General features: G+C 40.7%; 1 protein-coding gene across 2 annotated transcripts in view; it reads left to right on the forward strand.

The window, feature by feature from the left end:
- Positions 1–12,796, forward strand: part of LOC132895710 (gamma-aminobutyric acid receptor subunit alpha-3-like) — a 176,020-nt gene that overhangs the window by 8,991 nt on the left and 154,233 nt on the right. Inside the window, exon 1 of one of the 2 annotated variants that reach the window (XM_060936526.1) lies at positions 4,400–4,470. The exons of the other annotated variant lie outside the window; for it this stretch is intronic. Coding sequence (XP_060792509.1) covers positions 4,448–4,470 — 23 coding nt within the window. The 5' untranslated portion in view covers positions 4,400–4,447. Of the gene's footprint in view, positions 1–4,399; positions 4,471–12,796 lie in introns of those variants that run through there. 2 annotated transcript variants of the gene reach the window in all.

Here is a 12,796-nt window from a genome sequence, read left to right on the forward strand (position 1 = left end):
TGTCCTCCAGCCAACCGTTTAGTATAAAATTCGTTAGGAATGCACTCATAAATCTGCCATGATGAATAAAACACTCATTATTTTAAATCCGAGAAAATATTTAAACTGATAATGACATGTACAGTGTGCTGTAAGTATAAAAAAAAAAACCCAAAAAACCTAACAACTAATTTCAAAAGACATTGTAGTGAACAGAAATGTATCTCTGGATGCATCAGCGAGATGCATTATGTCCACAGAAGGGATGTTTCTACTGTTTTTTTTTTTCTTCTTTATTTTTTTTTGCACCATTCTGTGTGAACTCTTGAGGCTGTGCTCTTTCTGAAATACTCAGACAAGTCTGTTTGGTACCAACAACCATATCATGGTCAATACATGGTCAATGAGTGGTGTGCAAAGTAAGGACAAACACATGACAGACCTTGCTGTTATTCAGAAATGGGTGTGATACATGTCACATCCCTGAAGTGGGGTCTGAAGACTCTTTTCTTCATTTTTTTTCTCTGCAGCAGCACAGCTGGTGTACTGTGTTGAGCTGCGATGAGCATGCTCTCAGTAATTGTCTCCAACAATTGCTGCTTATTCTATCAATACGATTAGATTTGAAAGGCAGTCTGAAAATTCCTGTAGAAATTCAGAATAGGGCCCTGGAGGCCTGCCTATGTTTATTATGTTAGTAAAGATTACAAAATGAGATGAATTCATATCCAGATTTCTGTCTAATGCCTAGAATATCATTATAAATAACTGCAGTGACACCTCCTCTGCCAATTTAACAAAGGTGGTGCATATCGCCATATCCGGCTGCTAATATTTAGCAGTTCCGAAATGAGATCAGTCAGCCCTGTGATGATCTGGCGACTTGTCCAGGGTGTACCCTGCCTCTCGCCCATAGTCAGCTGGGATAGGTTCCAGCTTGCCCGCGACCCTGCACAGGATAAGCAGTTCTGGATAATGGATGGATGGATGGAAAACGAGATCAAAGGTGCTGGCTGTGCATTTGATTTGATCAAATGTTAATGTTTATTACATTGCTAAAATAAACTTGATTGGTTTAGCCTATTGATCTACTTCCTGGCCACAGCTCTGGATTGTCAATAATTAATTAGGCATCTTTTAAGACTAAATATTTTTTGAGCACCACTCAAACATCCAAAAGTTCAGTGACCATAAGTTGTTATAAGTTGCATTGGGATTGAGCCAGAGCATATTATGGCAGCAGTTGCTTGGCCTGTCAATACATACTATAACTGTATTGAACTTTGTTAGGGTTTTAGAATCACTATCAACCTAGCTAAGTTAGTGAATAGACTGATAAACTGACTGTTCATAAACTAGTCAGTAAACAAGAGTGAGATTTCAGTATGAGATCCTTGATTTGATTAGATTTGATCGTATTCTCAGCGATTAATTTAATACTAGCTAAACCTATTATCCACAGGTCACAGGCCTGATTTGGGCAGAAACTCAAGCTACTGGAAACTCATTGTTTGTCTGTGCGTAATTCCAGAAAGATTTCTCATAGCGTGTTGCAGAGTACTATGGGTTTAGACACTCTTGCTTTCTAAGCTGCAGAGTAGTGATGGGGAAAAAAAAAAACACACTGTTATCAGTCGAGCCAGGATGGCATTGACTGAACAGGTCCACTAAAAAAGAAACGAGCAAAAAAAAAAAACCTCCGGTTGAATGCTTATACCACACTGTATAGGCTTACACAAATTGTGGTAACTGTGAACTCATGTCTGTTTTAAAAACAAAACAAAATAAAACCACAAAAAAAAAACAGGACAGCCCACCTGCCATGTAATTCTGTAATGCTCTACATTATGGTTCCCTTATTTAACAGTGTTTAGGGCATAAGGCCCTGGTCACACTACAGCTCGCGATGGGTTTGCAAATACTTAGCGATTAAAACTTGGTAGCATCGCCACTAATCGTGCAATACACGGCAAATGTTCTCTGAGCTTCGCGAGTTGTTTTTTGGTGTGTCTCTGCCTCGTGGGTGGCCAAAAATGTCACGAAAAATTTCAGTGTGCGTATTGAAATTTAGTGGACATATTTTGTCGGCAAACTAAGTGGCGGATACTTGCAGATGGGTTTGGGAATACTTCCTGAAGCTCAGGGAAGCATCGCCACCAAACGCCTCATTTTCATCAATAACCCATTGCAAAGCACTGTGAGCTGTAGTGTGACCGTAGCCTTAGTTAACATTATCAGACCATGAACTGCAGCATTAATACACAATAAGTAATGTTAATGAAGCAAGCAACACTTGAATAAATAATTATTAATTCCTTTGACCATCATCAATATCTGTCTGTCCCTGAAACCTTCTTGCTGGTTCTGAATGACAGTAAACCCTGGTGGTTATCTGGGTTTCATAGAACCACAATTTCATACATAACTAGTGTTCTGCACTATATGGCCAAAAGTTTATGGACACCTGACCGCTTGTATGTGCTTGTTGAACGTCCCATTCCAGATTTAGTCCTCTTTTGCTCCGATCTTCTGGGAAGGCTTTCCACTAGATTTTGGGGTGTGGCTGTGGGGATTTATGTTCATTTAGCTTCAAGAGCATTAGTGAGGTCAGGCACTGATGTGGGGTGCAACTGGCGTTCCAGTTCAGTCCCAACTTTGTGGTGCAAGTACTTTCAATGACAGCATCACGAAAAACACATGGCTAAAAATCTTCTTATACGAGAACGGATGCTTGTTTTCAGGATTCCTGTAGGATGATATATCATGCATGTTCTTCACTGATTGGTTGTTGGCACCAAGGAAAATGACAGCAAGCAAATGAAACTGGAGCCTATTATTCTGTAAACTTGCATTCACAAAAGTGGCATATGGAATTGCGCAATCAATCCACGGTTTGTATGGACATTTGTGTGAAGACAAATGTGCGATTAAGAGCCCTGTCCCTAAACAAGCCTAGAATTGGTCTTGGGTGTGGAATCAAGAATTTGGTCCATGTATGAAAATGCCCTATTTAGTTTTATATTAATCTTATAATAAGATGCGTATATTTGATAAATGTGCCTATTCAAAATGTTTTGCAGTGTATGATAAAGCATAATCTACAGTGTGCTCACTGAAATAGAAAATAAGTTATAGTAAATCTGCTATAACCTTTTAGAAGCACAGTAAGAGAATCAGAGCTCAGTCAGTGTACAAACAGCAGTGCTATAGCTGGTATACACATCCTGCATAATAATTTTGCAGCTGAATGCAGAGAATCTCATACAAAGACAGAGCAACCTTTAATGTTTTAAGGATCAAAAACAAACCTCATGTTTTTGTATTGATGTATTGAGCATCCAGCCAAAGAGTAATTATCTTCACAGCATTCTGGTCTCAGAAAATGGCGTCTCCAGCAGGTTTTATCTAAATGAACTTTCCTCTAGTGTGGTTGGGTTTGAATATGTTTGGACGTGGGTTTTTTGTTTTTGTTTGTTTGTTTGTTTATTTTTAGATTAGACCGGTTGGTGAAATCATTTTATGTTTGCTGATGCAGTGCCTTAGCGTAAATATCTCAGTAGGGGATGCCAAAGTAATGCAGCAGAGATGCTGCAAAACAATAAAAAATAGATCATTGAACCTTAACAAGGTTGGTCTTTCAGTGATTATTTTATATTGTGCACTGACTATTGGAAAGCCGATACCAATTTACAACCCAGAACTGAGTGCTGTCATCCAACCAAGCTGAGATCTTGAGTATGATTTTATAGCATATCAAGAAAAGGCATCTAAAATGAAAGGTATTTGCGTTATTTGAATATTTTAAAGGGCTTTAAAGTGGTGGCGAAGTTACTTTCCAACTGGCAGCGGTGGTCAGAAAGACCATTGTGAAGTCTGACGCCGATGAATCTCTTGTAAAACATGAGTGCTTCAATGCTCAGCTGAATGTAATACTACTGTAGCCTGTTTTCTGTGTAATTGGTCACTACGTTTGAGTTTATGAAGCACTAAAAAAAATTCTCTCTTGCACTAACTGATCAATGTCATCTTGAGTTAAGTGTAACATTTACCATAAATACACCATGAGAAAATCTATGTTGCAATTCAGAAGTTCTTGAACAACACTGCCATTGTGCCATGGTGTTGGTCAAACCAACTGCAGTTGAATACATCCAAGACCAAGGAGATAGCAGTGGACTTTCATCGGTCTGGTCCACTCCTTCTCCTACAACCAGTCTCCATTGAGGGGGTTGATGGTGAGGTGATCAGGAACTAAAATTATATTGGCCTGCAGCTGGGTGACAAACTGGACTGGTCAGAGGACACATGCTTTATAGAGGAAGGGGCAGAGCCGGCTCTGTTTCCTGAGGAGGCTGGGGTCCTTTAACATCTGTAGGAAACCTTGCAGATGTTTTACCAGTCTGTGGTTTCCAGTGTTTTTTTCTATGCTGTGGTGTGCTGGGGAGGCGACATTAAGAAGAGAGATGCTATGTGGCTGGACAAGCTGGTCAGGTGAGCTGGTTCTGTGGTCAGCATGGAGATGGACTCTGATGATGGTGGCAATTAGAAGTATCCTGTGCAAATTCCTGTCTATCATGGACAATGACAGTTTCCTACTGTACACCACCATAATGAAGCAGATGAATATGTTCAGAGGCTGATTACTGTCACAGAGCTGCTCAACAGACAGACTTTACCCCTAGAGCCATTAGGCTCTTCAGCTCTTTCCAGCGAGAGTGGGGGATGTTGAGTACTGGGCCTGATGCTCTGCTCTCTGTTTTTGCTCGATTACACTAGCTATATTAGCCCTTCTTATTTTGTACTATTTATTATGAATTAATTATCTACTGTATCTACAACTTCCATATGTACAGGACCTTTTAGTCCCAAAGTCTTTAGTATCTTACCGTATATGGATAGTGCAGTTACTTTATAAGGGCTAATTTTTATTGTGTCTAAGTCTAAAGTCCTTCCCGCACCATATGACGCAGTATTGTGTGCATTGCTAAAATTTTGAGTGTCATATTAAGCATCTATCTATCTATCTATCTATCTATCTATCTATCTATCTATCTATCTATCTATCTATCTATCTATCTATCTATCTATCTATCTATCTATCTATCTATCTATCTATCTATCTATTGTTCAAAGTAAAAAGAGGATTTACACCTCTAAATCCATTGTTTTGTTTGTATTTTGTTAGGATGATTTCTTCATGTAGATAGTCACCTCACAGAAAAAAAATTATATATGTAACAGAATATAACATACAGCTGTAAACAGACAGATTCCTTGGTTGTCATGTCATAAAGTGTTCTATAAATGAAGTTTCTACATTTCTATATCCAAATGTAGATTGTGTTTGTAAGCATTAGTTTTTTTTTCTCTGTTTCTTCGTTTTGTTAAATGTCATTAAATATGTGGCACAGGAGCTCAAATATCAAAATGGAACAAGCCAGTAAAAAATGCATGGATGGAGAGGGATAAATTGAGTCACAACTTTAGCATAAAGCATAATTCTTTTGAATTTGGTAATTTATCTATGATTAAAATATAACCAACCTTGAAGTAAACACATATGCTTAAAATTAGACAAACATTCACTGGTCACGTCTTGATCGCGGATGTAATATTTCCTGTTTGTCAGACCTGGTGTTGGTGAAATACGTCACTCAGTAGTCGAAATACTTTTTTCCAGTGTTCTGCAATATTGCAGAATGTCAAAATTTTGTTCTGCAATTTTGAAATATTTTCTGCAAATACACAAGCCTCCATACTACACCCTTCTCAACCTAATAATGCCTATATTTACATCATATCTAGCTTTACAACTCATAGCATTACTGTAATTCTTTATTCTCTCACTCTATTTTTAATTTCAGTCTTCACAGATCCTTCTCTGCAGCAAAGTTATCATTCCATAATACCGCCACAGGTCTTTCATCCCCCTCGCCCTGACACTACGGGCTACTACAACTTGAAGTATACCAACTAATTCATAAATGTACTAGTTATCACACCCACACATTATCCTTCCACACAACATACTAATAAAGGTATCACCACAATAAAAAATAGAACACAACTGTTCTTCAAGAAACAAAACATTCATTTTCATGTTACACGTCATGTTACATTTTGTCAAGATTAAGTTTCTAGCTTGAACAATAGATTGTTACCCAAAATGTACTTCATTCACAGTGTTTGCATCTGCAACCTCATCTCATCTCATCTCATCTCATCTCATTATCTCTAGCCGCTTTATCCTTCTACAGGGTCGCAGGCAAGCTGGAGCCCATCCCAGCTGACTATGGGCGAAAGGCGGGGTACACCCTGGACAAGTCGCCAGGTCATCACAGGGCTGACACATAGACACAGACAACCATTCACACTCACATTCACACCTACGGTCAATTTAGAGTCACCAGTTAACCTAACCTGCATGTCTTTGGACTGTGGGGGAAACCGGAGCACCCGGAGGAAACCCACGCGGACACGGGGAGAACATGCAAACTCCGCACAGAAAGGCCCTCGCCGGCCCCGGGGCTCGAACCCGGACCTTCTTGCTGTGAGCCGACAGCGCTAACCACTACACCACCGTGCCGCCCCGCATCTGCAACCTGTAGTTTTAAATTGAAAGCAAGGTTTCAATTCTACACTCTGTTACATCTTACGATGATGCAAAGAATTGATGCCATTAAGGAATAAAACCCAACTGGCAAATGGAAAGACGTTTGGGTTCATTGTGTTTGCCTGGCTTCTAAAGTGCAAGGTCATGAACTGAACTGAGAACTACTGCAGGGGCTTCACTGCTCTAAACTAACAACAGAGAACTGGGTACAAACTAATCATGGCAGAACTGAGAGCTACAGAACTACTGAGAGCTACAGAACTGAACCTATGAGCTTTGTCTTACAGGGCAACTGTTTTGCTTTGTGCTAGTCTGCACCACAGGCAAGACAGCACTAGTAAAAAAAAAAAATAGAACATGTACACAACATGTATTAGTGCAGCTTGGTATGAGAAAACAAAATATTCAAAAGTATCTATGAATGAAGGTAAAATACTGTTGCTGTCTTCAAAAGGGATATAATATCAGTATAATTTTGCATGATTCAACAATACAATATATACAAACCTATACAATTTACCAATATATATGTATACAACTATAACAGCGACCGTCTTCGTTTTTGTCCCCCTCGCGGACGCGCGATCTGTCGCTGTTGTTGTTCTGGCTGCTGGTTTTGCCGAGATACGACAAAATCGTCCTTGTTTTCTTGGCGTTTTTGTCGGACTCTTGCCCTGAAGAAACAATCCTCTTCTTGGGAGTCATGTTTGTTGTGCCGCATTGAATTCTGGGAGATGCATGGCGGAAACTGCCGAACACTGCTGAGGTAGTTGTCGGGTCCTCCCGGCGGGTATTTAAAGTGACGAAATCTTACATCGGAAAATGACAACTGCTCTTATTTGGTTGTCGTCGCCTTTCTTCGGTATTACGTAAATATTGCTCAACTTTGACCTGGAAAACGCCGTCAGGTTTGCGCGGCGCAGGTTTCAGTTTATTTACAGCGCCGCTAGTTTGCTAAATTGAGAACCATTGAATCCCGAGCCTGATTTTTTTCATTCTGCAAAATTGCAGGTTGTTTAATTTTTCTTCTGCAATCTTGAAAATCATTCTGCAAAATGCAGACTGCAGACGGGTATTTCAAACACTGGTCACTGTTAGACAAAGTTTTGTTTTACGATCACTGTTAGTTACAACATACTTTAAGTGCCTCTGTGGTGCAACCACAATTACATGATAGTTTAAACAGGCAACACATGGTTTATACTTACAATCAAATTTATGTTCAGCTGGTGGAACAGGTGGCTGTTCACTACTAAAGCCATAATTGGTCACAATCTACTCGTTATTATAACACTTAATCCGCATTACTTATTTGTTCCCATGACTTTTTTTAAGGCAACATGCTGTACATTATGGTACGCAGGTGGTATCAGACCGAAGATCGAGCTCTTGTGGATAGTTTCATGTCACAGGCATTATCAGATCCAGATTGTTAGAGCAGCATTGGAAGTGACTCAAACTTTGTGAGCTAAATCCCTTGGCATGGAGCAGCACTTGTGTACTCAGCAGATCAGAGCAGAGCTACAACACTGATCAGCCTGATAGAGCTCGGCTTAACACCAGTATACAGAAGTTCAAGATTGCTGTGGGATTTTAGGACACGACACTCACAAAGGAGCACGTTGCTGTGGGATGAGATGGGTTCCAGTTTGCATTTTAATTGCATGAATGATAAAACTGAGAATTGAATTTGGGAATGTACTGCAAGTACACCGTGTTGTATAGTCATTGATAGACTGTCTTCTCTGACGCTTTGCCCTTTCCTGTGGTGAGGGGAGATTCTGCAGACCGCATTCTTGTTTTGGAGAACAAGTGTAATGTGGTCGCTAGCTGGCGAAGACTACGGTTTGGATTCAGGTTAGTCGCAAGCCGATGAAAATTCTCATGAAGCAGGTAGAGTTTGTGACTGCTTGCTTTGTGAACTGAGCAGTGGGCAGTGGTGGCTTAGTGTTTAAGGCTTTGGGCTACTGATCTGGTTGTGAGTTAAAATTCCAGCATCGCCAAGCTGCCATGGTTGTGCACTTAATCAAGGTCCTTAACGCTCAACAGCTGAGTTGTATCTGGTCTCAACAGTAAGTCGCTTTGAACGAATGTGTCAGCCAAATTAGTAAAATATAAATGTAGTTTATTTATTTGTATCGTGATTTATTGTCGCATGATATATCGTTACATGCCTATTAGCTAACTCGCCTCTTGTGCTCATCTTCTGAGAGGTGCTTCTGAAGAGTGACGAAAGGTTTTAGACTGATTAGAGGACATTGCACCAAGGATTAGAAAGAAAGCACATCTTCATGCCGCACGTCAAGTCTGCCAGGCATAATGGAACATTTGCTTCTCGCGAGAAATATACTGAACAAATGCTCGAAAGAGAACCTGTGCTTCACTGAACGTCAGCATTGCCAAATAGGATGTATTTTATTTGTAATTGATGCTGTTGTAATTTAAATTTGTTTTGGTTTTTTCCATCTCCATCTGTGTTTGGATAATAATTCTATTTTGGATGTTCGCTGACTGTTTTCTTTCCCCAGACCACTTATGCAAATGCATTTCAATATTCAAGATTTAATTGGGCGGTAATTATACTTCATCAGATTGTTTTCTGCTGAGGTTCACTCTTTGTGAAGATTGCAGTTATATATACAAATGAAACGGGGTGGTTTTGAGTCATGGTTCTGCCTTCTCAAAACATTTTTCCCCCCATAAGTCACTGACATAGAGATGAGAAATAAGGGATGGGTGCGAAGGGCACAGGAGGGGAAAAAAGGGCTGGAATGCTAGAGAGAGAGAAAATCAGAGTGCTTCCTTTAAGGATATCATTGAAGAGACTGTGAGAGAAGATGTTGAGAGGGTTTGGGGGGAGAGAGAGAAAGTCAATTTTTTATTTGCAGTGGTGATGTGGTGGTAATGAAGAGGAATGAAACAGCTGCTGCTATGGCCCTCTGTCCTTTAGTGCCTCAGCCACAGAATGAAGCAAAAACCCAATGCCTTGACACACCTCACATGAAACCAGATGGGGACACACATGCCTCATGTCTGGCACTGCACAGCCTTTTAATGTTTATGGCAGTATTTCAGAATTGACTTTGTCCCCACAGGGATCCCAGCAATTCACTCTATGGGTGGCCTAAATATCAATTATGCTGGTTTGCCCTTTTTCTCTCTTGCTGATATAATGTAGACTACTGTGACCAAAAAGTATTTAATTTCTCACTAAAAGGTCCTGGCAGATCTAACATTTTTTTCATCAGTTTTAATGACCAAAATCACATTGTTAAGGTTGAATTGAAACCATGAATTTGTTACTTTTCAATATTCATCCATCTTCAGTATCTGCTTTATCTTAATCAAAGCCAATCCTGGTAATTCCACCAGTCATACGCAATCACACACATTCACACCTAGGGGCAATTTAGTGGGACCAATCTGCATGTTTTTGGACACTGGGAGGACAACAAACTTCTGATGCTTTTGAATAAAACAACTTTAAGCATAAACTTACTTGACTGATTTATGATATATAATGCTTAAAGATCCTGTTGAGGGAGCAAGTCAAGAATTTTTCATGCCTTATTGGTTGTAATGATGTGGTGATAAGGGGTGGCAGCATAAATTCAATACAGTCTTGTTATTCTTCTTGTCCTCTCTCTTACTTCCACTCTTTCTGCCTCTCTCTGCCCCCACGAAAACACGATCCATCATTTTCACAGTTTCTCTGTGGTTCACACTGGTCTTTAAAAGAATGTTTCAATAAAGTATGAATGTTTCACTTATTCTCAGTGGTGGCATTGCATGAACATGGTAGAAGGCCTGATGAGTTTTATGATCCTGCTCATAAACACCCCATTTTTGTTAGCGGTGTTGCCTCACTCAAAAGACAAGAACCACCCAAAAGCACTTGGCTTTAATTAACTCAGAAATGATAATGGAAATGTCAGTCCATAGAGAAGCATGCCATGGCGTCTGTCCTCCCAATCAAACTGACATTAGTTCCTATTGTTCCACTTGTTCTGGTTTCCTTGGCTCTGGGCACATTATCTCCACCACGCACAAATGTAAGAAGTCATATTGTGTATGTCCTTGTCAGGGGGAGAGGCCTACATGTTTGGCTACTTATTAAAATCACTAGGCCTCTTTGCTGAGGGACAGCATTGATAGACTGCTGCCTAGTGAACCAGAGGAAATGAAGGGTTTCTAATGATATGTCCTTGTACAGGATGTGTTGTGAAACAACAAATTGCCAGCTAATTAAGTGCGTATCAACTTGGCTGGCTACTGACTCAGTACCCCCCCTTGCTGCCATAATCATGTATTAATTGCTCCTTGTCCCTGAACAAGGCCCTGTAACTATGACATGCGAGGGAGATTAGCTTTTTGATCAACATCACCTTATACAGTGTATGAGGTCATCCTAAGAAGTTGACTGTAACAGTCTCAATCAGCAGCTGGATGCCACTCAGCAGACCTTGGTTATGAATGCACATGAGCTTTAATTTAGTGAAACATGTCCCCCTTGGCAAGGTCAGCACACAGTAATGTAAAACTTGAAACAAACAAAAGTGCAGCTTGTCAGCTGAAGGATCTGCACCTACAGCTGCCTTTATTAAGTCAAGGCCTCTGGGGATGTGCGGTACTCATTGAGGTCAGTGACATCAGGCAGGAGAGAGAACACGTCTAAAAGCTCCAGACGAACCCATCGGTTAAAACTCCACACTGAACCATTGGTTATTCAGGTGGTGAGATGATGCCCGTTCAGATTGCTTAAATTTCTAGCAATTTGTACATCATCTTGTAGTGTACATGACACAAATGATTTGGTTGGTTTTCCTTGATTGATGGTTGATGCCTTGATTGGTTAGGATCTCTTTTCTTTTGGGATCTCTGGTTGTAAGATGATGACTGCTTCAGGATTTTGCTTTGTATAGTCCTCTAAAACGAAGTGGTATCCTCATGCTGACCAGTCCATGCCAGTTTTGGTAGTGGAAGTGGATGCAGCAAGATCACAGTGTACATCACCATGAATGTCCAGCCAACATAAACGAGCCATGTTTGTGTTGTAATGAGTCAGTTCAACCTGTATTCCTTCCTTCCTTCCTTCCTTCCTTCCTTCCTTCCTTCCTTCCTTCCTTCCTTCCTTCATTCATTCATTCATTCATTCGTTATCTGTAATAGTTATTCATTGAGGGTCACAGGGAGCTGGAGCCAATCCCACCTGACTTTGGGTGAGGGGCGGGGAGAGAGGTGGGATGCTCCCTGGACAGTTCACCAGTCTATCACAGGGCTAACACAGAGAGACAAACAGCCATGAGAACGCACAAACTCCACACAGAATATCCCTCGATCAGTCGACAGGTTTGAACCCAGAAACTTCTTGCTGTGAAGTGACAGTGCTCACCACTGTGCTACCACCTGTATTCAGTAAAGGTAAAGTGTAGGAAAGGTAACATGAATCCAGCTTGCACGTTTCCTGCACTGATTGTTGCCAGCTAATTGAAAGCCCTCTCATCTGTCAGTCTCATATGATTGATAAGAAATGTGGTGGTGCCAGAGGATAATCCACCAAAGCCTGGTGTGGACCCCCTTGAATACTGACAGGTACTTGGCTTCTGGGAGACCCTTTGGACTACAGAGACCCTGAAGTCCACCTCCATTTGAGGAAAGCCAGAGCAGAGGAGCCCCAGCCCGAGCACCTCTGGCTTCTTTTTCTATGGAGTCAGCATGGACTTTGACCCAGAATGAGGAATGATGGTGCTTGTTTTCTTTGCGCTTGCTAATGCAGATATGTGGTCCTCAGTCGTCTGGATTGCGTTTACAAGAGTCGTGTTGGTGGCACTGCATCCACTCTGCTGTCCGTGGCCGGAATCGAGTGATGAATTGCATCATCAATTTTGTATTGTCATTGTGCTTATGTCCCTTCAGTGTTCTGTCGCTATACACTCAAAAAAATAACTTGCTCAGTGAACGTAATAAAATTATGGAAAGTATTTCCACCCAATTAAAATGCGTTAAATATTTTGTTGCGTGACCTAAATGTCAACCATTACATGTTAGACTTAGGTTCATGTAACAGACACCCATGTTGGTTTTTTTGAGTGTAGTATCCACTATGTATTGCGCAAATTTGCCTTAATGAAGTTAAAGCAGTTTCTGGCGACAGAAAAGTATGTAGCCCGCACTTCATATCAAAGGACTGTGGGAGATATATGA

The sequence above is a fragment of the Neoarius graeffei genome, chromosome 12, assembly GCF_027579695.1.
Source record: "Neoarius graeffei isolate fNeoGra1 chromosome 12, fNeoGra1.pri, whole genome shotgun sequence".
NCBI lineage: Eukaryota > Metazoa > Chordata > Actinopteri > Siluriformes > Ariidae > Neoarius > Neoarius graeffei.